We start from the raw sequence: 21,030 nt of genomic DNA on the forward strand, positions 1-21,030 counted from the left end.
GAGCTCGCGCACGTAGCGGTCGCGGTCGGCGGGCACGTCGCAGTGGGACTGCAGGTAGAGCACGGGCGCGTAGCCCAAGCGGCGCCACTCCGCGCGCTCCTGGAGCGGGGTTGCCGGGCGGCGCAGGTAGGCTGCCCCGGGCAACCACTGCAGCGGCAGCGGGTAGTCCGAGTGGCGGCTGAAGGTGGCGGTGAGATTGAAGAGGCGAATGCCCGGACCGTGGCTCAGCAGGAAGTTATTGAGGGGCGACTCCTCGTGCAGCAGCGCCCAGCTCTGGTGCGCCAAGCGCGGGAGCGGCGCCTCCGACGCGCGGAAGTCGGTACCGTAGAAGAGCAGCGCCCGCGTCCGCGAGTCCGCCCGCACCCGTCGGTCCCGGGACGCCACGCACGCGCCGCGCGCGCACTCGATGCGCTCCGAGTCGCCGGGGAAGTGGGGAAACAGCCCTGGGCTCCACCACAGGAGCACCGGCAAGTCCACAGCCTCCTCCTGCCCCGGCTGCGGGGTCCCGGGCCTGCGCGACACCCCCACCGCGCCCAGCGCCGAGGGCGGCCGGAACACCGTGCCGTCCCACGGCTCCGCCCACGCCGCCTCCCCGCCGGCTTCGTCCTCCGCCGCGGGCCCAGGGCCGCCGGCCTCACACACAGTGAGCACCCCCAGGGCGGCCAGCACGGCCCCGACGTGGCCCGCGGCCATGTCCACTCCCGCAGCCGGCGCCCCTTGGACGGCACCAGACCCCGCCTAGTGGTGAGCCGAGAGGGACAGGGCCCTACGCCACGGGGACAGGCGGCGCATGCGCAGCTCAGCTGCACCGGAGGGCAAGGCCGATCAGAGACCGTCCGGAGTAAGACGAAGCTTCTGGTTACAACTTATTTTATTTCTTTACAAATTAAAGATGCATTGAAAAATAAACCAATGAAGAGAAATGAGAGGTCCAGAGCAGGGGCATCCCAGGCTGGGAGCAGGCAAGCCTGGCCGCCGTCCATCCTAGCCCTTGTCCTGCCCCAGGCAGTTGGGTTGGTCAGTAACTGTCAGCCATTCAGTCCATACCAAAGCCCAAGTGTGTCCCGGAGGGAGAGAACAGGGCTCCAGCTGCCTCTGCCTCTGCCTCTCCCCAGCAACCCCCGGCTTGGAGAAGCGGTGTTTCCAGGGGGAGCTGTGTGGAGGTGGGCTGGCTCTGTGAGGTATTGCAAGTCGATGATCAGGCTCCCTACAAAACCATCCAGTGTCGGGGCCTCTCCAGCTGGAAAGGAGGCGGGGACCTCTCCCAGGTGTGTTAATACACTTTGCAACTTAGTTCCCAGGCTCATTCACGTCTCTGAGAACATGCCTCTATCCACGAAGTGATCAGCAATCATTGCAAGGGATAGCACACGCAGTGGGAGCAGAGAGAGAAAGCTAATTAACCACCCTCAGGAACTAACTTCGCTGCTGACCTCTGGCCTAGAAGGACTGACCACTTTTCTGTCTACCACCTATGGTCTGTATAGCAGCTCTTGTGCACCTGGACGTTTTATCCCTAATATAGGAAGTTGTCGACACTGAGCTGAATTAGCCACCCTCGGCAGTAACCGTGGGATCCCTACTACTTGCCTCTACCTGCTTCTCTTCTTGGAGGCTGGTCCAAAAGGACACATTGCCAGGGTCTGGGTGCCTCCAAACCCCCAACACCAAATCATACAGTGAACTGAGAAACTACATTCATTAGGACAGGATTAGCAGGAAAAGGAGAGTAGAGTGAGGGACAGGGCACCTTCCATCAGCAGGACATGACAGAGTGGTAGGATACTTGAGCCCAGAAAGAAGGTGTCTCCTTATATCTCCCCCTCCCCCAAAAGAGACTGAGGTCAGCTTACAATGACTTATAAGATATGGAACTGTCCCAATTTCTCTGCCATCCTGGGGTGCTTCCTGGAAGCTGGCTTGGGACCCTGTGCCATTTACCCACGTGCTTTAGCTCAGTAACTGCCGAATCTCCTTGTGCATATGACAGAGAAAGTCCACGTAGGATTCTCCCCCACTCAGGCTCTTGTCTTCCACTAGGAAGTTCTTGAACAGCACCTCCAGCTTGTCTTCCTGTTTCACCACGGTAAGCTATGGCCAGAAGGTGGGGTGGTAAGGCAGGGCCAAAGGAAATTAAGCACACCCAGAATCCCATGGCGTGTTCATGAGCTCATTCCCCACCCACCTCCTAGGTGAGAATTTGAAAGGTGAGAAATTTAGGGTTCAGATCAGTGTTACCTTCATATACCGTGATCTCTGTGCCCTTAAGCTATCAATGAGACCTCGAACCTTCTTGGACAGTGGATTATCCAGAACTGGCAGGACACTCTGGAACATAAAATTAATTCATCCTTAAAGTACTCCAAGTTCAGCCCAGAAGGGGCAGCACAGAGTTATGCATTACCAGAAACAAGCCTGGAAGAAGGATAGCACCCTCCCCTCTCCCTCCCCACAGTACTGTACTGTACTGCCTGATACATAAGGGGACCAGTTCCCGCTCACATCACAAACTACTTCCACATCCTTGACTCCAGCCCTCACCAAGCCACTGGCGATCTGACTGAAGGAGGCAACATTGAAAAGGCTCTGGACGACACCTTGTTGAACACTTGCTCCCACCCACAGGAAGAGGTTGAGCCCATTCTCCAGTAAATATATATCGCCGTTGCTTAGACGTTCTTCAGATGCTCGAACTGCTGGTGGTTCAGTGGTACTCTCAATGGGAGACTTTGTCTAGACAAACGCAGAGAGGCAAAAGGTCACCAAGAACCATAGACACACCTGCTCCCTTCCACATGCACATACATAGAACTTAGTAAGTTCCCAGATACCAGTTCAGGGGTCTCAGCAACTGTGTGAAATGAAACAAATTCACATATAGGATTAACTGCCTCCCTTCTCCTCCTAGAAGTTTTTTTCTCAAAGCAGTGTCTCATATTCCAACCCTCAGTCGCACCAGTGGTAGAAGCCGAGGGTAGAAGAAGACATTGGTCTCGGCCACATCCATGGAGGTAACCAGCTGTCGAACATAGGCACGGTCATCAGTAGTGACTTCAGCTCCAGGCTGCAGGACATCACTCTTCAGCACACAGTTCAGGTAAACTGGAAGGAGCTTCATGCACTCAGGAAGGATCAGCTGGGGGTTTTATCAATGTCAGTGACCATGAGAAATCTCTCCCATATGCAAAAACTCTGTCCCCCGACACCCCTCCACTAACTGCTTGCCATACCTGTCCTGCAGAAGAGGGGCTGGCACAGTTCTTTCTGTAACACGCCAGGATCTGGGCACACTGTGTGATGAGAGTGTCACGCACAGTCTTCACGGGGCTGTTCAGGACACCTCGGTATGCTGGATGGGGAAGGGAGGTAGCACCACTATCAGCCACCCATCACGTGTGTTCCCAGCATCACACCTACCCGGGAATGCTGAATCGCTGACCAGTTTGGACCATCTCTCAGCTCCAAACCCACCCTGGCCCGCCTCCACTCACCAAACTTGGCCATGTAGTTGATGAGTGTGTCAGTCTCACAGTTCCGATACAGATCAGCCAGCTGGGTGCAGCAGTTCAGGGCCAGGTTGTGGATGCGGAGCCGACGCTGCCCTGCACAGCTGGTATAAAGCAGGGCACACTAGGGGAGGGAGAAAGGGGGAGCTCACACCCCTCCCTCACAAAAATCCTGAGAAGCAGCTGCCCCTTTGCTATACTGATTTTTTTTTTTTTTTGTCTTTTTGAGACAGGGTTTCACTGTGCAGTTCAGGCTGGCCTTGAGCTCACTTATGTAGCCTAGGCTGGTCTTGAACTCACAACAATCCTCCTGCCTCAGCCTCCCAAGTGCTGGGATTACAGGCGTGCACCACCATGCCCAGCTTGCTATACTGTTAAACTGGAAGAAAGGCATGAGCCAGTCCTCCCCCAGCACTTCTTCCAGTCCTCTCTCCCCGCTCATCCTCTTCCTAGCACTTCCTGGCCAACCCCCTGCCTCCTCCCGCCTGCCACCTGCAGGAGGGCTCCACTCTCTTCATTAAGCCGATCATCATGCTTGAACTCCACAGTCACCGTCTTGTTCGCATCCAGCCCAGCCAGCTCCACATCTGTTGTGTTACTCATGTAGAAAGCGCCAAAAAAATCTACGGCACGGATACCTGAGGCCACAGGGACAGGGTCAGGGCTAGAGGCATGACAGGTGCCATGCGCCTTCCTCCAGGTTTGTCTGCCACCTGCTCTTTAACCAGACTTACCGGTGCTCGTGCGGACCCTCATCACAGCATCAAAGCCAACAACCTTCTGCACATCACGACGAAGGTCACTCAGGAACCGTTCCTGGTCGTTCTCCACCTGCAGTCCCCCAGGCCCAGAGTCACACCACTGAGCACAGAGCTCACTCTGCAGTCAGTCTCCCTGCCCCTTCGCTCCACAAGCCTCTTAATCATAATGACAGGAAGAGTGAATGGTGATAGTGATGACAGTGACAGCTTTTAAGCATCCGGTGTCATCAGGTGCCACACAGAACACTTTACATATAATTATTTAATTCCATACATAAATCTTATTAAGTATTAAAACCCCACTTTACAGATGAAAGGACAAAGGAAGAAATGATTGAGTAATTTAATCTAGGTCACAAAGCCAGCAAATGGTGGGGCCAAGACTGATTCCAAGACCCAGTCTTTCAACTGCCACATTCTCACGGTTCAGTTTGCACTCCTCCAGCACAATTCTTTTTTTTTTTAATTGTGGTTGTGGAGATAGATACCATGGTCTGGGCGCATGCTAGGCAAGCACTCTCACTGAGCTACACTTCTAGTCCTTTTTAAATTTTGAGACCGGCTCTCACTGAATTGCCCAGACTGGCCTCAAATCTGTGATCCTTCTGACTTAGCCTCCCACGTAGCTTGGATTAAGGGCATGAGTCACTATGCACTAGCAACACAATTCTTAATCATGCGTCAGTGGCTAAACAGCCACTGCACATGTAAGCAAGACCCTCCCAGCCCTGCCACCCAAAATCCCACATTGTACCTGAAAGCAAGCATATTTGTAGACAGAGCCACCAGTGAGTTGGGGCACAACTGAGAGTGTGGCCACATCCACATACTGGTTAGGGAAGAGGAAGAGGTCTACGCAGCAGCCTTGGGCCACACACTCTTTGGCCAGAGTCTGATACACACCCGTCTGAGGCTGGAACAGAGTCTGGGGAGGAGCAGAAGAAATACTTGAATATCTCAGCTCTGTGCTCTTTCAAAACTATGTGTGTGATAATGTAATATGGGGTACTCAAATACTTCTAAGACTTCAGATCTACTAAGCTAGGAGTTCATAATAGTAGTAAAAATTGCTCTTTAAAAAAAAAAAAAGTCCACCAAGGGCTTTGGGCTGAAATGGGGTAGATGGTGAGGAGCAGGCTGGCAGTCACGGATGTGACACAAGGTAGGGTAGAACACAGTCCCTTGAAAAAGTTCCGAGTGGACACCGGAAAGTGCCCCCAGCCGCCTCTGTAATGTAGAAGTCCTCCACCACCTTCCAGCCCCACACCTTCTCTTTGTCTGTGTTGATCAGCTTCCTGTCATCTCTGTTCTTCAGCTTCCCTGGGGCCTCTGCAATGGGCAAGGACGTGTGGAACAGAAACAGCTTCCCTGCACACTCGGCAGCCTAGGAAAGAAGACAGCACTACTCGTTCATTCTTTCCTTTGTTCACCCATTATTCATTCGTCACTTCCCGCATCACTTAAGTACCAAGTGTTATACAAGCTGACTTAGACAGCCACCAAGGACTGAAGAAAACAGATGGAGTATTCCAGGGGGCCGAAGAGAGTCAGAGGAAATCGAAACACAGGAAGTTGTCAGGTATTCTAGCCTTACCTTCAGGGCCTCCATCCCAGCCTGGATAACTGGTGCAAATACTGTCTCTGTTTCCCTTGTGTCTGCAAATATTTCTGGAATCTGATCCAGCAGGCTGAAGAGATAGGTGACAAGAGACTATCAGAATTTCTACCCAGCTTCCTATGCCTCATTCTCAATTCCCCTAAGTCACCTGGCCCCCAGACTGTGAAAACACCTGAGCTAAAGCCCCTGCCTCAAGACAGACTCCTCTGTTCAACTACCTGGCTCTCTTTTTTTTTTTTCTCTAATTTAGAGATAGGGTCCCACTATGAAGTTATGGCTGGCCTTGAAATATGTAGCTGAGGTTGGCCTTGAACTCGCAGTGATCCTCCTGCCTCTGCCTCTCCTGGTCACTTTTTTGTTTCATTTTGCTTCTGGTTTTTTGCAGTGCTAGGGATTAACCCAGGATCTCCACTATGCTAGGTAAGTGTTCCACTACTGAGCTACATCCCTAACCCTTTTTTTCTATTTTGAGAAAGTCTCACTAAATTATGTAGGCTGGACTTATTAACTTGCAATCCTCCTGCCCCAGTCTCCCAAATACCTGAGAATACAGGAATGTACTACCTTGCCTGGCTCCCTGCCCTTCTGTGTACCCTCTCCACTCCCCTCCACCCCCACAGTCTGGCTCTTACCTGGTGATGACTGCCCGAGACTCATTGACATTGACCAGGAAGCCATCCAGCAGTGGCACAAACATGTCAGCCACATCAGATACAACCATCATCTGAGGCTGGGCCAGTGAGCTCTTCACATTGTAAAAGTGAAGCACCTTATTGTAGGTGACAAAGCCAACGTGGATTGCTGATTCTTCTGCCCCACCTTCCCTGTAAAGGATGACATAATTACTTGGATTTGCCACTTTCTCCACCAATCACAACTTCATGACATTGAGCTTTGCCTGCCCCGTCAACCCAGACACCCCACTATTAGCCAAAGGAAGCACCTCAGCTCCACAGCTCTCACCTAGGTAGGTAGTCTAACAATGACTTAAGCTCCTCACAGAGGAGCCTAACGAGACCAGTTCTGATGGCATTGTATGAGACGTCAATCATGAAGATGAAGGCAGGAGGGCTGGGGAATTTATTGTTCTGCAGAAGAAGGAAATGTTGGGAAGAAAGGGGCCCGTTGACCAGAAAGTAGCCAGTATCAAAGGGACCCTCTTTGATACTGGAAAGGGTGAGAGAAATGACAACAGCAATCCTTAGCTGTTCCATTATCCTCTACCCACAGCTCCACCCCCTCTACCTTCCCTCACCTTGCAGTAATCTACAGTGGCCAAGAATTCATAAGAGCCCAGGGATAGCTCAGGACGGTCATAAGCATCCACACGTCTGCCGGTGTGATCCAGATGTTGGAAATACTGGGGGGGAACTGTCAGGAGTATGAAGAACGTTATTTACAGAGTCCATGCTCAATCTTAGTACAACTGGCCCTAGCTGAGCTGCCCCACATCACTCCACTGGTCCACATTCTCATATGTGCCCTGTTTCTAGCTCCTGAAAAATGGACCCTCATCTAACTAAAAAGGAGAACAATCAAGATGTCACCAGGACATTATCCCAAAATCCCAGCCTCCAGAGCCATACCGTCATTGATACAACTGCAAAAGCAGCACTGAAAACGCCTCCCTCCCTCGATGAACTGCATGAAAGGGCACATGTATGCTTTGCAGCGATTGCAGCGCAAGGGGCCAGATTCCCCGTGGTCCACGACATACGGTGAAGCCTAAGGAGCAAAGGGGAGACAGTGGTTGAGACATATGGTAAAAGGTGAGAAGGAACTACCTGGAGGGAAAAAGTGCATGTGGAAAGGATAAGCACATAGGATGAGGGTAGTGATCACAGAAAAATGAAGGTGTCTACATTCCACCATTCATTCCTTCTTTTTACTCTCATTCCAGACTGCATTTCTTCTTGGAAGAAGGGCTGTGACAGTGGCCATAGCAAGCCAGGGGCTGTCATGGGTGTACAAGGGGGAAGCCACAGATTATCCAGAATTCTTGTTTCTGGCCTTAATTTTAGTCCCTTCCACTCCTGCCCTAAGAATTTTGACCCCTGCTTCCTTCCTTGACACTTTTCCCCCTCACCCAGAGTAGAATTCTGTGTCACCCAATTAATGATCCAGGTAGATGCCACCCTATAGATATGAGAACAGCACCCAAGCATCCCCACTGGGAACCGGAAAGAAAGAAGAAAAATACACAGAGGGAGATGGAAAGAAGCAGAATATAAACAGCGCCTTGAAAAAATAAAAATAAAAAAATAAACAGCGCCTTGAGCTTCCAGGTCCAGAGAACTCTTATTTTAATTTAGATCAGTGAGGCATAAATATGAGGGTAAGCTGTCAAGGCCTGAAAAAAGCTACCTTCTTCTTTTTTCCACATCGGTTTCAGGGACTGGAGTGACAGATCAGGGCCCAAACCAGGTGAGGGATATAGTATTGGATCCTAAGATACTTTTCCTCTTACATGCTGTCCTAACATCCCTAACCAACTGGGGTGACAGGACAGCATATAAAGAAAAAAACAGAAAGCGTATTTTGTGGAGATGATTATGCAATGAGAAGTTCCTACATCCAGCTGTCTTCACCAGCTCCTCCTACGAACCCTGCTTCCACACTGCAATTTCTTGGGCTTTTGCTGTCATCCCTACTATTCTTCCAACCATGCACCGCGGAAAGGAAAGCTACTGAAGACACTATCCTGTCCTGTCCAATCAAGACGCCTTCCATCATGCCAACCAGGATCATACATGTAGGAAAAGCCCTGATTCCCACTCCACCCCTTTTCATTATATTCTAGCCCCTTCTCTGACTTACCTCCTCTGGGGGCAGCCTTGCCAGGGGCTTGATGACAGCTGCCAGGGGCACCTGAGCCTGCTTAGCCATGTCAGATGTGCAAGGGATATTATAGGATGTGCATCGGATGTATCGGGGACTTGCATTCCCTGAAGAAAGAGGTAGAAGTCCTGGGTCAGATCACAGATTCCTGCAGATAGCAGTCCTTCATCAGAGATTTATCCCATCACCTTCACAAGTACTTGAGTTGATGGTACCTTTCCCCAAATAATGACTGGTCTCTGGTTAAAGACTGCGAAAAGCTCTACACAAAAGCTAAAAACCTGGAGTAAAGGCCCCGTAGGGAGGATGTGTGCCCTTCTCACCTTGGTCTTTCACCAGGAAGTTAGTGGTGACTAAGGGTGGCACCTGGCCCCGTACACCAGTAACAAATGGCTCTGAACCCCGGGTGTTCCTGTCATCTTCAATGACCTGAATCTGCAGGGAAAAAGTCAAATGAATGAGATGATAGAAGACAAGGATGTGACAGGTCCCACAGTACCAGGAAAAAGGAAGACTAGAGCTGCAGCAGCACAGAAACTTTACAATTTGCCAAAGAACACCTCATGCGTCAGACCTGCTCTCCTGCCACACTCCAGCCAGCAGCAGGGTGCTGGACAGGCCACACTGAGAATGGCTTCCTGATGAACTGTTCCCTAATCCCCAGCCAAAGATGAGCACCACCTCATTCCTCCCACTCCAGGAAAGCTCCAGCTCTGATCCAGACCGTTAGACACATGTAGAGTCCACATCTCTCCCCATGGAACCTTCCCACCTCCTCCTCCGAAGACACACTGAGTCAGAGCAGGAAAACAGACAACGGTAACCACATAAAAATGATTCTACCTGGAATGACTCTATACGCAATGAAATTAAAAAGGGACAGGGCAAAGAGAGAATTAAACAGCCAGAAATGATCAGGTAAGGTGAGGAAGCAGATGCTACCTTCCTTTGAGGCAAGCATATACAGTGTGCATATACAGAAGTTAAGTATCCATTCTCATAGCCCAATCCTCAGCCCCACATTTGACAGACACAGTGAAAATTAGAGAAAAAAAAAAGGATATGCAAAGCTGGTGATCAAACCTTTGTGCAGGCTGGTGACTTTTGGTCAGTTACTTCAAGATGAGTTTGATAAAACAAAAACAGTGAAGGCCAAATAACTAACCAGCAGCAAAAAGGGTTGAAGCTTAGGAAGATATCAAAGACTCTCCTGATGAGAAAGTGGCCCATTCTTCCCCAAACCAGCAATCCCCTCCTCTGTAAGAAATGCCAGTTTGGGATAGCAGGAACCTGTACATTAGTAGCCACCTACACAAATGTTTCTCTACAACAGACTGCAGACAAACCAAACCCAAAGGAAAAAGATCTACTCCTCGACTTTGTCCTGTTCCACCACATGTAACAGACAGGTTCCTGGAGGAGGCGGCAGGACTAAAACTGAAACTGAACATGCCATCTGGCCACGCCCTGAGAGCCTGCCCCTCTGCCATCCCATACTCAAGGCACTGCTAACAGCTTGCTACCTCTTCATTCCATGGTGACTTGAAGCATGCATATCCTTCAGCTTGGAAAAGTGAGATCTAGAGGGCTAAGGGAGAGAATGGAGAGGGATGGACATGGTGGATGAGGCGGAGATGAGGTCAGAGGCATGCATGGACGGCACTAACACAGGGGTGACACGCGCACACACACCCGCCCCCTGCACTTACTGGACTAGGAATGGCATCAGGGTCTATTCTGTGCCTGGTTTTCTGCTGAGGAGGCAGCTCATTGAGTTGCTTTTAGTGTTTTAATTTTAAAGGCAGCAGAGGGGAGACAAAAGAACAAGAGGCAGATGTTACTTCTCTCAACCCTGATCAGTTAGATATGAACGGCTGGAGCCCAGCTCAGACTGCTGAAATCAGGCCCTCTTTACATCTGAAATTCCAAACCTCAGTTGCTCAGAATATGATGTAACAAGATGAGGAGAGGGAGCAAACAGGAGGCAAGCAGGGCTTTATAGGAGATGCTGAATGGGAGAAACCTTAAGAAGAGGAACGTTCCCTCCAAAGGCCAAACCTCCCATCTAAAATCTCTTCTTATGTGGGAAGAAGCCTCTCTCACATCCAACCACTCGCCCCAGTATAAAGAAGTGGAAAGAAAAGAGGGGCTGCTCCATCATTACGGGTCCCCCTTAGCCAAAAGGCTCCCTCACCTTGGTGGGTCCCCAGAGGAAGAGAACAGAATGAAATATGGCAATGGCTAAGCACGGTGGGTAACTGACACAGCAATGTTATAGACAGGACTATAAAGTGGCCCCTGCACAGGACTATAGTACAGTCCCAACCTCTATCCCAAGTCTGCTACGGAGGACCTGAGGCTAGTGAGGTTCACCCTCTTCCTCGGAGGAGCTTCCCTGTGCCCATGGACCCTTACACGCGCGCGCGCGCACACACACACACACTCACCCTTATACTCTGTGGTTCACTCTTCCTATTCACACTGCAGAGGCTACCAACCAAAAGCACTGGGCACTTCCCTCTCTAGAACTATCCAAGTAGGAGCAGAGGAAGACCAGTGAAGCTGCCCTTCCCTGACACCTAACACCAAAGAATGTGAAACTACTAGGTCCAAGAGGACATGACCCAGCCATGACTCCACTGAAGGGCACAGATGATCATGCCGTGATACCCAATAGCAACAGAACACAGCCTCCACCCAGAGCTCTACTAACACTGCTGATCTCTCTTGGTTTCCCTTCCTTCTCTGTGCTGCTGTGGGAAGAAACTGCCTAAGAAAAAAAAGAATTCTGGAACTGAAAATTGAAGACTTAAAAATTCTAGATTTTAGGCTACAAGATGAATGAATACGAAAAATTATCAGAACATGCCAGGCAAACATCTCATCTAGGTCTACCAGCTTACCTAGTAGACACGAACCCCTTTCCCAGGACCACATAAGCATCTACTTACAGGGCTGGGGATGGCATCGGGGTCCAGGCGCTTAGGAGGCAGTGGCTGAGGAGGCGCCGGCTGACTGCCAAAGGTGGGTGCTCCAGGGTAGGGGCTTCCATAATTGGGCTGAGGGCCCCGGCCTGGTCCAAAGGAACCTGAGAGAAAAGGGCACAAGTTGATGAATTCCAAATCCCCTGCCTAGGGATTGTTTTCTGGCCTAGGGAAATGTCTAGAATCCTACAAACAGAATTATGAGGAACATTGGTGCCTTGTGAAATCAGTCCTTCACAGAGACCGCTATCTGAACTATGTGAAAAAAAGAATGTCTTGTCAACCTTACAACCAAGGAATGATGCCCTCAAGCTATCCATCTAGACCTTGGGAAAAACTCACCATTTTGTTGCAGCTGGTAGCCCGGCTGCGGGAGGGAGTGCATAGGTGGTGGTGGTCCTTGGGGCCCAGTCATCTGGGTGCCTGGGGGCAGAGCTTGAGGAGGAGGTGAGGACACATGGTTGGGCTGGCTCATGGGGGGAGCCCCAAAACCCTGTCCAGGTGGGAGTGAACCAGTCATCGAAGGCATCCGAGGACCCCCTGAAGTTGGGGGTATGAAGCTGGAGGCCAGTGGGGGCGCAGAGCGCTGGGAAGGGTGAACCCCAGGATGACCTTGGGCCTGGCTAACAGGAGGAGCCTGGCCCTGAGGATAGGAGCCATATGGACCAGAGTTAGGGAAACTTCCTGAGGCTGAGGCCAGCGATGTTGGTGGTCCTGAGGAACAGAAAAGGTAGAGTCAGATGTCATTCTCCTTCCTTCAGCAAATCCCTCCCCACAAAAGGGGGGCAAGTATGCCTGCCCCATCTTCTGGGGCTTAGAGGCACAGGAAATAAAAGGGATTCTGTTGTACCCCCAGAGCCTCAGGCCTCTGCAAAGAAGGGCACAGTAATATTCCTGTGGTCATCACTACTTACCATAGCCCAGCCCTGACGGGGGAGGGGCTGGGGCCATAGCACCACTGATCTGCATTCCGGCCAGCTGCGCGGTCACCTGTGCACTTGTCGGGGGAGGGCCATAGGGCTGAAGCACAGCTGGCTGGCTGACCGCAGGGGCCAATGGGGATCCAAATGGCTGAGACCCAGGGAGCCTATAAAGAGAAGGAAAGCAGAGGTGCCTGGTGGGCTGGGCTACCCTGTGAAGATATCAGTGAGGTCACATCCGGCTGGAAGGTATGTTGCTGTTCGGCACCTTACCTCATCCTGAGCTCTTTTATGGTTTCAGATTCATATATTTGTGGGTCGATTACACTTTTGATGATCTACACTTTAATTATTTGTGGCAAATCTTATTTTCTACTAGATGCATTCCACAAACATATGGCAAGCACCCTCAAGTCAAATACTATTTAATTACTAATTAAATTATTTCCTCTTCTACCCAATCCTTTATTGACAAACTACCTTGATTTTGGGGGTTTTTTTTTGTTTTTTTTGTTTTTCTTTTTTTTTTGTCTTTTTGAGACAGGGTCTCGCTATGCAGTTCAGGCTGGCCTTGAGCTCACTATGTAGCCCAGGCTGGTCTCGAACTCAAAACAGTCCTCCTGCCTCAGCCTCCTGAGTGCTAGGATTACAGGCATGTGCCACCATGCCCAGCTTACTTTGGTTTTTTGTATTCTTTTTTGGGGGGAGGGCAGGTACCAGGAATCGAACTCAGGACCTTGTACCTGCCAAGCAGGTGCTATGCTGAGCTATATCCCCAGCCCAGTTTTTTGGATTCTTTTTGTTTTGTTTTATGGTACCTGGGATTGAACCCAGAGCCTTTGTACTGAGCTACCTCATTAACCCTTTTTGTACTTTTTGAGACAGGGTCTTACTAAATTGCCTAAACTGGGCTCTACCTACCAAACCTCTTGCCTTAACCTCCCAGAATGCTGGGATTACAGGTATGCACCACACCCAGCTCTGAACCACCTTACTTATGTAATCTGAGCTTGCAGGGAAGGTATAAACATGCAGACAACAAGCACTGGGGAAACCTGAGATCCAACAAATGCAGTCCGTTGTTCAACTTTGAAGCAAAGTATTTATTACTTTATCCCAGGATGTGTGTTAGAATGATCTGTAAGGTCAGAGGAGCACGTCAGCTGCATTTGGCAGTCTGTACCAATTAGAAGGATGGTGCTAATTGTACCACATAAACCAAGCAGCCTTCCAACTGCATCTATCTAACACCTTGTTACCTGTATAGCTAAGGTGAGCACTAGTGTGATATAAGAGAACACATTTAAAAGCAAATACAGGAAAAAGGAAAAAAGAGGGAAAAAAAATGTATGCATGAATATATATATATATATATATATATATATATATATACACACACACACACACACACACACACACAGGATAGCTAGGATAATTGTACTACTAATATCTGTTGGTTTATTGAAACCAACAGCTAATGTGTAATTGGTCAGTCTTGCATGCATCTGGTTATATGTGCAACCATTTTGAAGATGATATTGTGTAGTATAACAACCATTTGTTAATATCCGATCACTATGCTTTGAAATTCTGTATCATTTTTCCTGCTCTCTATGCTGTTTTGTTTATGTATTTGTTTTTGTTGTATTCGTTGTTTTTTTTTAAAGATGAGAAACAAAATTTATATGTATATATAAGGATGGCTGGAATAGGTATATTGCTGATGTCTGTGGTTTACTGAGAGGAACAGTCAATGCTTAAAATTTTCTTTGTTCTTAACCAATTTTACATGCTTGAATTTGGTAATTAAAATGACTGATCTGTAAACAGTATGCAGTATAAGAACCATTGTTGAACTCCAACCATTTGGTATGGTGAAGCTCAGCATTATTTCCAATGTGTTTTTTTAAATTTTTTTTTTACTTGTTACTGTCTTTGATTGTTTGATCAATCTTACATTCTTATGTCTAATGGACTGAGCAACTTCGTTGAAGATAACAGTATATAATATCACAACCTTTGTAAATTTCTATCATTTTGTCTTGAAGTTATGTATCATTTTTGGGTTTTTTTGTGTTGCTTTGATTTTGTCTTCATTGTTGTTTTCGTCAGTTTTTTAATTTTTAAAATAAAAAAAATAAAAAAAGACAATTAAGGGGCTGGGGATTTAGCTCAGCGGCAAAAGCGCCTGCCTGGCAAGCGCAAGGTCGTGAGTTTGGTTCCCGGTACCGGAGAAAAACCAAAAAAAAAAGAACATTAAAAAAAAAGCAAATACAAGGAGCTGGGAATATAGCTCAGTGGCACAGCGCCTACCTGGCAAGCAGAGTCCTAAGTTCAATTCCCAGTACTCAAAAAATAAATAAATAAAAATAAATAAAAACAAATACAGGGCCAGGAATATAGTTTAGCAGTACAGTGCCTGCCTAGAAAGTGCAAGGTTCTGAGTTCAATTCCAAAAGAAAACCAAACCAAAACAAAACCACACTAAATATTTTGGGCTGAGGATGTAACTCAGTGGCACAAGCACCTGCTCGGCAAGTGCAAGATCCTCAGTTCAACTCCTGGTACCACCTCCCCCACCCCCGCAAAAAAAGTGCATACAAAATAATTCTGCAGCTGAGTTTGGTGGCACACACCTGTAATCCCAGCACTCAGGAGGCTGAGGCAGGAGGATCATTAGGAGTCTGAGGCCAGTCTGGGTTACAAAGTGAGCTCAAGCCCAGCCTGAACTGCACAGCGAGACTCTGTCTCAAAAAGACCAAAACAGGGGCTGGGGATTTAGCTCAGCGGCACAGCGCCTGCCTGGCAAGCGCAAGGTCGTGAGTTCGACTCCTGGTACCGGGGAAAAAAAAGAAAAAATTCTATCACTGCATACCAACTATGGGCAACTGAACTGGTGTTTTATGATAATGTTACCACAGGTGTTTACAACACACTCCTCCCAAGACTTGCAGACCATATCAAATTCTTCCCAGTCTCTCTCACTGAAATTCTGATTTCTGCTTTCTGCCTTATTTTATCTCTCCTAAACAACTGGTACTTTATATTTGGTGAGCTTCTGTTAGTCCTTCAGTTAAACACTTTGGCATTCATTCTTAGTGAACTAGTATTTTCTTCACCAAGTATTTCCTTTAACTAGGGAACATTATCTGCTTACGCTCCTCACTGGGCCTTGCATGTCGTCCTGTTAGCCCTATGCTGGACATTCCAGAAGTCCTTGGCGGAACAATTTCACTCCATGGTACAGCTCATTAGTGTAGGTAACACTATCAACTAGCCAGTGCCATTCTCTCCCAGGCCCTAGTGATGGTGAACCACCACCCTACCTATGAACTAAAAAACACCTCTAAGTTCTTCATTTAGCCTATTCCCGTAGTAAAATAATGAGGGAGACAGAGGAGGCTGGAAGCTAAACATGAAAGCCTAAGTAACAGGCTGACCTGTCATTTATTTCAAGCTTAACTGTAAAATATAACATAAGAAAGAGCACAAATGATGTATGAATTATAATACAACCACTCATGAAACAAAAAAACCAAGTCAAAAAATACCACACACATGCATCTGAGGCCCTGCACACGACTCCCTCACCACTCCTCCCCCTCTCCCTTCTCCCAGGGGTCACCACTTTCTTCACTTCCTAAAAATCATGCCTTGTCTTTGTGTGTGGCTGCACATGTGTGTGTGGAGTGGGTATTGGACCCTGGTCCTTCCCACTGAGCTACTGCTCCAGCCCTTTTTGTGTTTTTTATTTTGAGAGTGGATCTTGCTAAGTCACTAAGTTAATCAGGCTGGTGATCCTCCTGCCTCGGCCTCACAGAGCGCTAAGATTAGAGGCGTGCATCACCACACCCAGACTAATTTTTCAACTTTTGGTGGAGGGTACCGGGAATTGAGCTCAGGACCTCAGGCTTGCCAGTCAGGCACTACACCATTGGGCTAAATCCCCAGCCCAGTTTTTAAACTTTTTAAACAGAATGACAACATACATCTCTTTGGATTTTGTGACTTTTGTTCAACAATGCTTAGAAAGTTTATCTATGATGGCACCTTTAGCTATAGTTCATTTCTCTTTCATCACTAAATATTACCCTACTCACTAAACATGCCTTACAGTGCAGGGAACTGAAGCCAGTATCTCACATCTGAAAAGCCTAAGTTTTGGTTATTACAAATAATGTCACCATTAATATCCATTCATTCATTTTTGAGACAAAGTCTTGCTATGTTGCCTAGTCTGGCCTCAAATTCTTAGAATGAAATAAACATAGATAGGGTCTGCAAAAAAAACGTATACACATTTCAGGAAAAGAAAAATTGATGTTTTTTCCGCAGACATTCTTACCCTTGTATGGGAGATCCTAGAGGACATCATACATCACAGAAAACTCACTACAATGCTGGTGCTTAAAGAAATGGAAATACAAGTGCAGCAATCTCAATGACCAAGGTTAGCCAAGCAGCAGTTCAGCATACTAATAAAGGTAGAAGCTAATGGCCACCACTGTGAGCACCTCTTGTGATTGTATAGGCCAGAGGTAACTTGTATTCATTTGATGATGTCTCAATAAAGTTAGTATTAAAATATTTATACAAGTTTTTCAGCCAGGTATGGTGGTGCACACTTGTAATCCCAGCCCTCGGGAGGCTGAGGCAGCAGGATCGTTGCGAGTTCGAGGCCAGCCTGGGTTACAAAGTAAGTTCAAGGCCAGCCTGAACTGCATAACAAGACCCTGTCTCAAAAAAAAAACAAAAAAACAAGTTTTTCTTTTCCTGATGTGTGTATACTTTTTTTGTGTGTGTGTGTGTTTTTGAGACAGGGTCACACTATGCAGTTCAGGCTGACCTTGAACTCCCTTTGTAGCCCAGGCTGGCCTCAAACTCGCAGCAATCCTCCTCCCTCATCCTCCCAAGTTCTGGGATTACAGGCACATGCCACCATGCCTGACCTGTACACATTTTTTTTTTTGCTGGACTTTGCATGTGCATGTGTGTGTGTGCGTGTGTATTTTTTTTTTAAGACAGTCTCCCTATATCATTCACACTGCCTTGAAATCACTACCACATCTAGCATAGGCTGGCCTCTTCTCTTTTCTAGTAGGTGTAGTCCTCCTTAATTTCAACTCATTAAAAAATGCTTTATGCTTTTGGGTGGTGGAAGGAAGGTTGGGATCAAAAATATTTTGATTAAAAAAGACAACAATGAAAAAAAAAAAAGACAACAATGTAAAGAACCAGTTGTGGCAGACAGTTTTTTGAAAGTAACTTGTAAAGCATTTACCATATCCTAAATTTGCATTCTTTGCAGACTTGTGTACATACATTCCACTTTCACAATAGTTTTGCAAACTGTACACAAACAAAAAAAGAGTGGAAGCTTTTTAATAAAGAAAATGCAATTATAAATGGTCTGTATTAGAATATAATAAATCTGAAGTTATAGACAATTACTATCCAAGTTGTACAACAGATACCTTCTATTTTAGTTGCTAATAAAGGGCTACACAACTTAAAATAAAAAAACAAAAAAGGAGGCTGAGGCAGGAGGATTGACCTGAGTTTAAGGCCAGCTGTGAGTTCAAGGCCAGCCTGAACTGTATAGCAAGGCCCCATCTCAAAAAGCCAAAAGAAAAAGAAGTTATTTGGCCATTTGTATGTACTTCTAGTTTCTGTACATTATTTTTCAACTGAATAGCCATTTTTAAAAAAAATTTTCATTAGTACATGTTTATAGTATAATATATAATGATTACATTCATCATGGGGAATTGGTACATGTATAGACTACAGCTAATTCTTTTTTTTTTTTTTTTTTTTTTTTTTAGTACCAGGAATCTAACTCACGACCTTGCGCTTGCCAGGCAGGCACTGTGCCGCTGAGCTAAATCCCCAGCCCCCGCAACTAATTATTTTTACTTCTCCTTTCTCTACTATCCCTCTCTTATGATTAGTTGGAGCTCTTTACGTATTGTAGATACTTTTTTTTATGGTATTGGGATTGAACCTAGAGCCTTGTGCATGCTAGGCAAGTGTTCTACCATGACATGTATCTCCCATTATGTCTCTTTTATTTACAAATATCTTTTTCATTTTGGCAACTTGTCTTTCCAGTGTGCTTTCCCCTCAGTATTCTGCCTTTCTGATTATTCTCATCAGCATGAAGTCATCTAAAAAAAAAACTATGCTGGGGTTGGCCTCAGTGGTAGAACACTGCTTGGCATGTGTAAGGTCCTGGATTCAATCCCCAGCACTGGAAGGGGATGGGGATGTATTTTAGAATCAAGCCAAAATTCAGAATGCAGCCTGGAGTGGTGGCACATGCCTGTACTCCCAGCACTCAGCAGGCTGAGGAAGGAGGATCACTCAGAGTTTCAGGCTGTTGTGGTTGATACACTGTGTCAACTTGGGGAATCTAGAGGCTTGGCTAAGTAACTCAGTAGTTCTGCATCTTGGGGTGAAAAGGACATGCCCTTACCAATCTGGGATGTTGTTCATTGTGCCAGTGTGAGAAGTTTAGAAGGTGAACTGTGTGATTCAGCAGAGAGGGTGCTTACTTTGTATTTATCTTGAGCCTGTACAAGAGGAGAGTATGGAGATTACCTGAGTGCTACACACCCCCTGGGTGGGGTAGCCCGCTTACAATGTAAGGAGAGGAAGAGGCTTGCTGTTCTCTGCCACTCTCCCCTTTGCTCTTGCTGCTTTGCTATCTGCCTCAGAGCCAGCCAAGCACACATAGCAAGACCTTGTCTCAAAATAGCAACAAAAAAATCAGAATGGATAAACAAAATGTGGTATATCCATACAATGAAATATTACTTCGCTAGACGTTACCAAAAAATAGTGGTCTACACTGTTTCTCCTTCCTTCATTTCCTCCCTCTGTCCCTCTCTCTTCTCTCCCTTCCTTCCCTTATTGTCACAGTGCTCAGCCTCAAACCTGGGCAAAAGCAAGTGCCACGCCACTGAGCCACACTCACAGGCCCTGTTATCTTATTTGGAGACAGCCTCACTAAGCTGCACAAGTTGGCCTCACACTTGCAATCCTCCCAGCCAGCTGGGATCACAGGTATGTACCACCATGCCCGGCTCTATTTCTACCTCAGTGTCTATTTTCTTCTTTAAAATCCTTTCTGGGCTCATTTTCCTTTTTATCTTAAGTCCATCCCATAGTAGTGTTTCAACCAAGCTTGTATATTAGCAACTTTCGATGTGAAATGTCTTTAATTTGCCCTTTCTCTTGATAAGCTACATAGTTGTAAGCTGATAACTATTTTCCTTTAATGCTTTTAAGTTATTATTCTACTATTTGCTGTCAGTTTCTACTGACTCTATTATTCTACTATTTGCTGTCAGTTTCTACTGACTCTAAACAATTGTTTTCCTCCTCAGAGAAGCCTTTATGGCCTAAGTTAAGGGAGTGTGCTTGTTTCGCATTTGCTTCTGGAAGGTACCCATGATCCAACTTGAAAAACATTAATTTCCATATCATTAAAATCACTTCTCGGGCTGGGGATATAACTCAGCGGCACAAGCACCTGCCTGACAAGCACATGGTCCCGAGTTCGATTCCCGGTACAAAAAAAAAATACGCTAACACTCACCACTAAACAAGCTAATATTCCTGACCACCCTGGAATAGGACTGTGCCAAATTAAAGCAGTTTAAAAAATAAATGAATAAATAAAATAAAATTACTTCATTAGTAGGGCTGGGGATGTGGCTGAGTGGTAGAGCTCTTGCCTTGCATGTACAGAGCCCTGGGTTTGATTTCCAGCATCACACACACACACACACACACACACACACACACACACACACACACAAATCACTCCTTTAAATACATAATTTGATGATTTTTTCAATCATCAAACAGAACCAATTTAGAACATTTTATGACTCCAAAATGTTCCCTCATGTCCATTTGCAGCCTCAAGACCTTCTCTCCCCACTTCCTAACAGCCAACCTGAGAAAAACATCACTCCTCATTATCACCCTCTGCCACTGTGCAGATTTTCTTCCTAGTCCAACTGTTCACTGAGGGTACAGTCTAGATATAAACTTCTGGGCTGCAGAGATAGCTCAGCAGCACAAGTGCCTACCTGGCAAGTACAAGATCCTGAGTTCAATTCCCAGTACAAAAAAAAAAAAAAAAGAATTAGATATAAAATTCATAAACAAGATCTCACTTCCAGTCACTTCTCAGAAAAGTCCAAGAACTTATTTTCCATCCCCAGTACCTTCTTAAACTTAAGTCCCTGAGTTTTTCCTGTTCTTTTCTGTTCTTTTCTTTTCTCTTCTTTCCTTCCCTCCCTTCCATCCATCCATCCACCCATCCATCAAGCTAGGTTCTTGTTATGTTGCCCAAGTTAGTCTAGAACTCCTGGGCTAAAATGACTCTCCTGC

At 46.9% G+C, this 21,030-nt stretch overlaps 2 protein-coding genes and 2 long non-coding RNA genes across 6 annotated transcripts in view; 2 read left to right on the forward strand and 2 right to left on the reverse strand.

The window, feature by feature from the left end:
* Fut11 (fucosyltransferase 11 (alpha (1,3) fucosyltransferase)) overlaps positions 1-762 on the reverse strand; it is a gene marked incomplete at its 3' end in the record, with an annotated part of 6,710 nt that extends 5,948 nt beyond the window's left edge. Inside the window, 1 exon segment of the mRNA XM_005389967.2 lies at positions 1-762. This exon segment is cut by the window's left edge and continues 13 nt beyond it. Within this exon segment, the coding sequence (XP_005390024.2) occupies positions 1-693 (693 nt within the window).
* A 94-nt stretch (positions 763-856) lies between these two features.
* Positions 857-21,030, reverse strand: part of Sec24c (SEC24 homolog C, COPII coat complex component) — a 28,199-nt gene continuing 8,025 nt past the window's right edge. For 2 of the 3 annotated variants that reach the window (XM_005389963.2, XM_005389964.2), the window contains 21 exons: positions 12,622-12,794; positions 12,050-12,421; positions 11,675-11,811; positions 10,433-10,501; positions 9,047-9,158; positions 8,703-8,830; positions 7,472-7,610; positions 7,141-7,256; positions 6,849-6,973; positions 6,518-6,709; positions 5,862-5,955; positions 5,535-5,651; positions 5,022-5,192; positions 4,241-4,337; positions 3,999-4,144; positions 3,492-3,630; positions 3,231-3,349; positions 2,957-3,136; positions 2,542-2,733; positions 2,239-2,328; positions 857-2,091 (listed from right to left, as the gene is read on the reverse strand). In XM_005389963.2, coding sequence (XP_005390020.1) covers positions 1,951-2,091; positions 2,239-2,328; positions 2,542-2,733; positions 2,957-3,136; positions 3,231-3,349; positions 3,492-3,630; positions 3,999-4,144; positions 4,241-4,337; positions 5,022-5,192; positions 5,535-5,651; positions 5,862-5,955; positions 6,518-6,709; positions 6,849-6,973; positions 7,141-7,256; positions 7,472-7,610; positions 8,703-8,830; positions 9,047-9,158; positions 10,433-10,501; positions 11,675-11,811; positions 12,050-12,421; positions 12,622-12,794 — 3,049 coding nt within the window. In that variant the 3' untranslated portion in view covers positions 857-1,950. The remainder of the gene's footprint in view (positions 2,092-2,238; positions 2,329-2,541; positions 2,734-2,956; positions 3,137-3,230; positions 3,350-3,491; positions 3,631-3,998; positions 4,145-4,240; positions 4,338-5,021; positions 5,193-5,534; positions 5,652-5,861; positions 5,956-6,517; positions 6,710-6,848; positions 6,974-7,140; positions 7,257-7,471; positions 7,611-8,702; positions 8,831-9,046; positions 9,159-10,432; positions 10,502-11,674; positions 11,812-12,049; positions 12,422-12,621; positions 12,795-21,030) is intronic. The other variant, XM_005389965.2, reaches the window with a different exon arrangement.
* LOC102013339 lies at positions 5,659-7,465 on the forward strand. The gene is made up of 3 exons (XR_261891.2): positions 5,659-5,846; positions 6,271-6,305; positions 7,379-7,465. It is a non-coding gene; the product is annotated as an uncharacterized LOC102013339 (long non-coding RNA).
* Positions 7,562-8,162, forward strand: LOC106149087. The gene is made up of 2 exons (XR_001235036.1): positions 7,562-7,654; positions 7,786-8,162. It is a non-coding gene; the product is annotated as an uncharacterized LOC106149087 (long non-coding RNA).

This window comes from Chinchilla lanigera, unplaced genomic scaffold (assembly GCF_000276665.1).
Source record: "Chinchilla lanigera isolate Chin_1 unplaced genomic scaffold, ChiLan1.0 scaffold00036, whole genome shotgun sequence".
Taxonomy (NCBI): domain Eukaryota; kingdom Metazoa; phylum Chordata; class Mammalia; order Rodentia; family Chinchillidae; genus Chinchilla; species Chinchilla lanigera.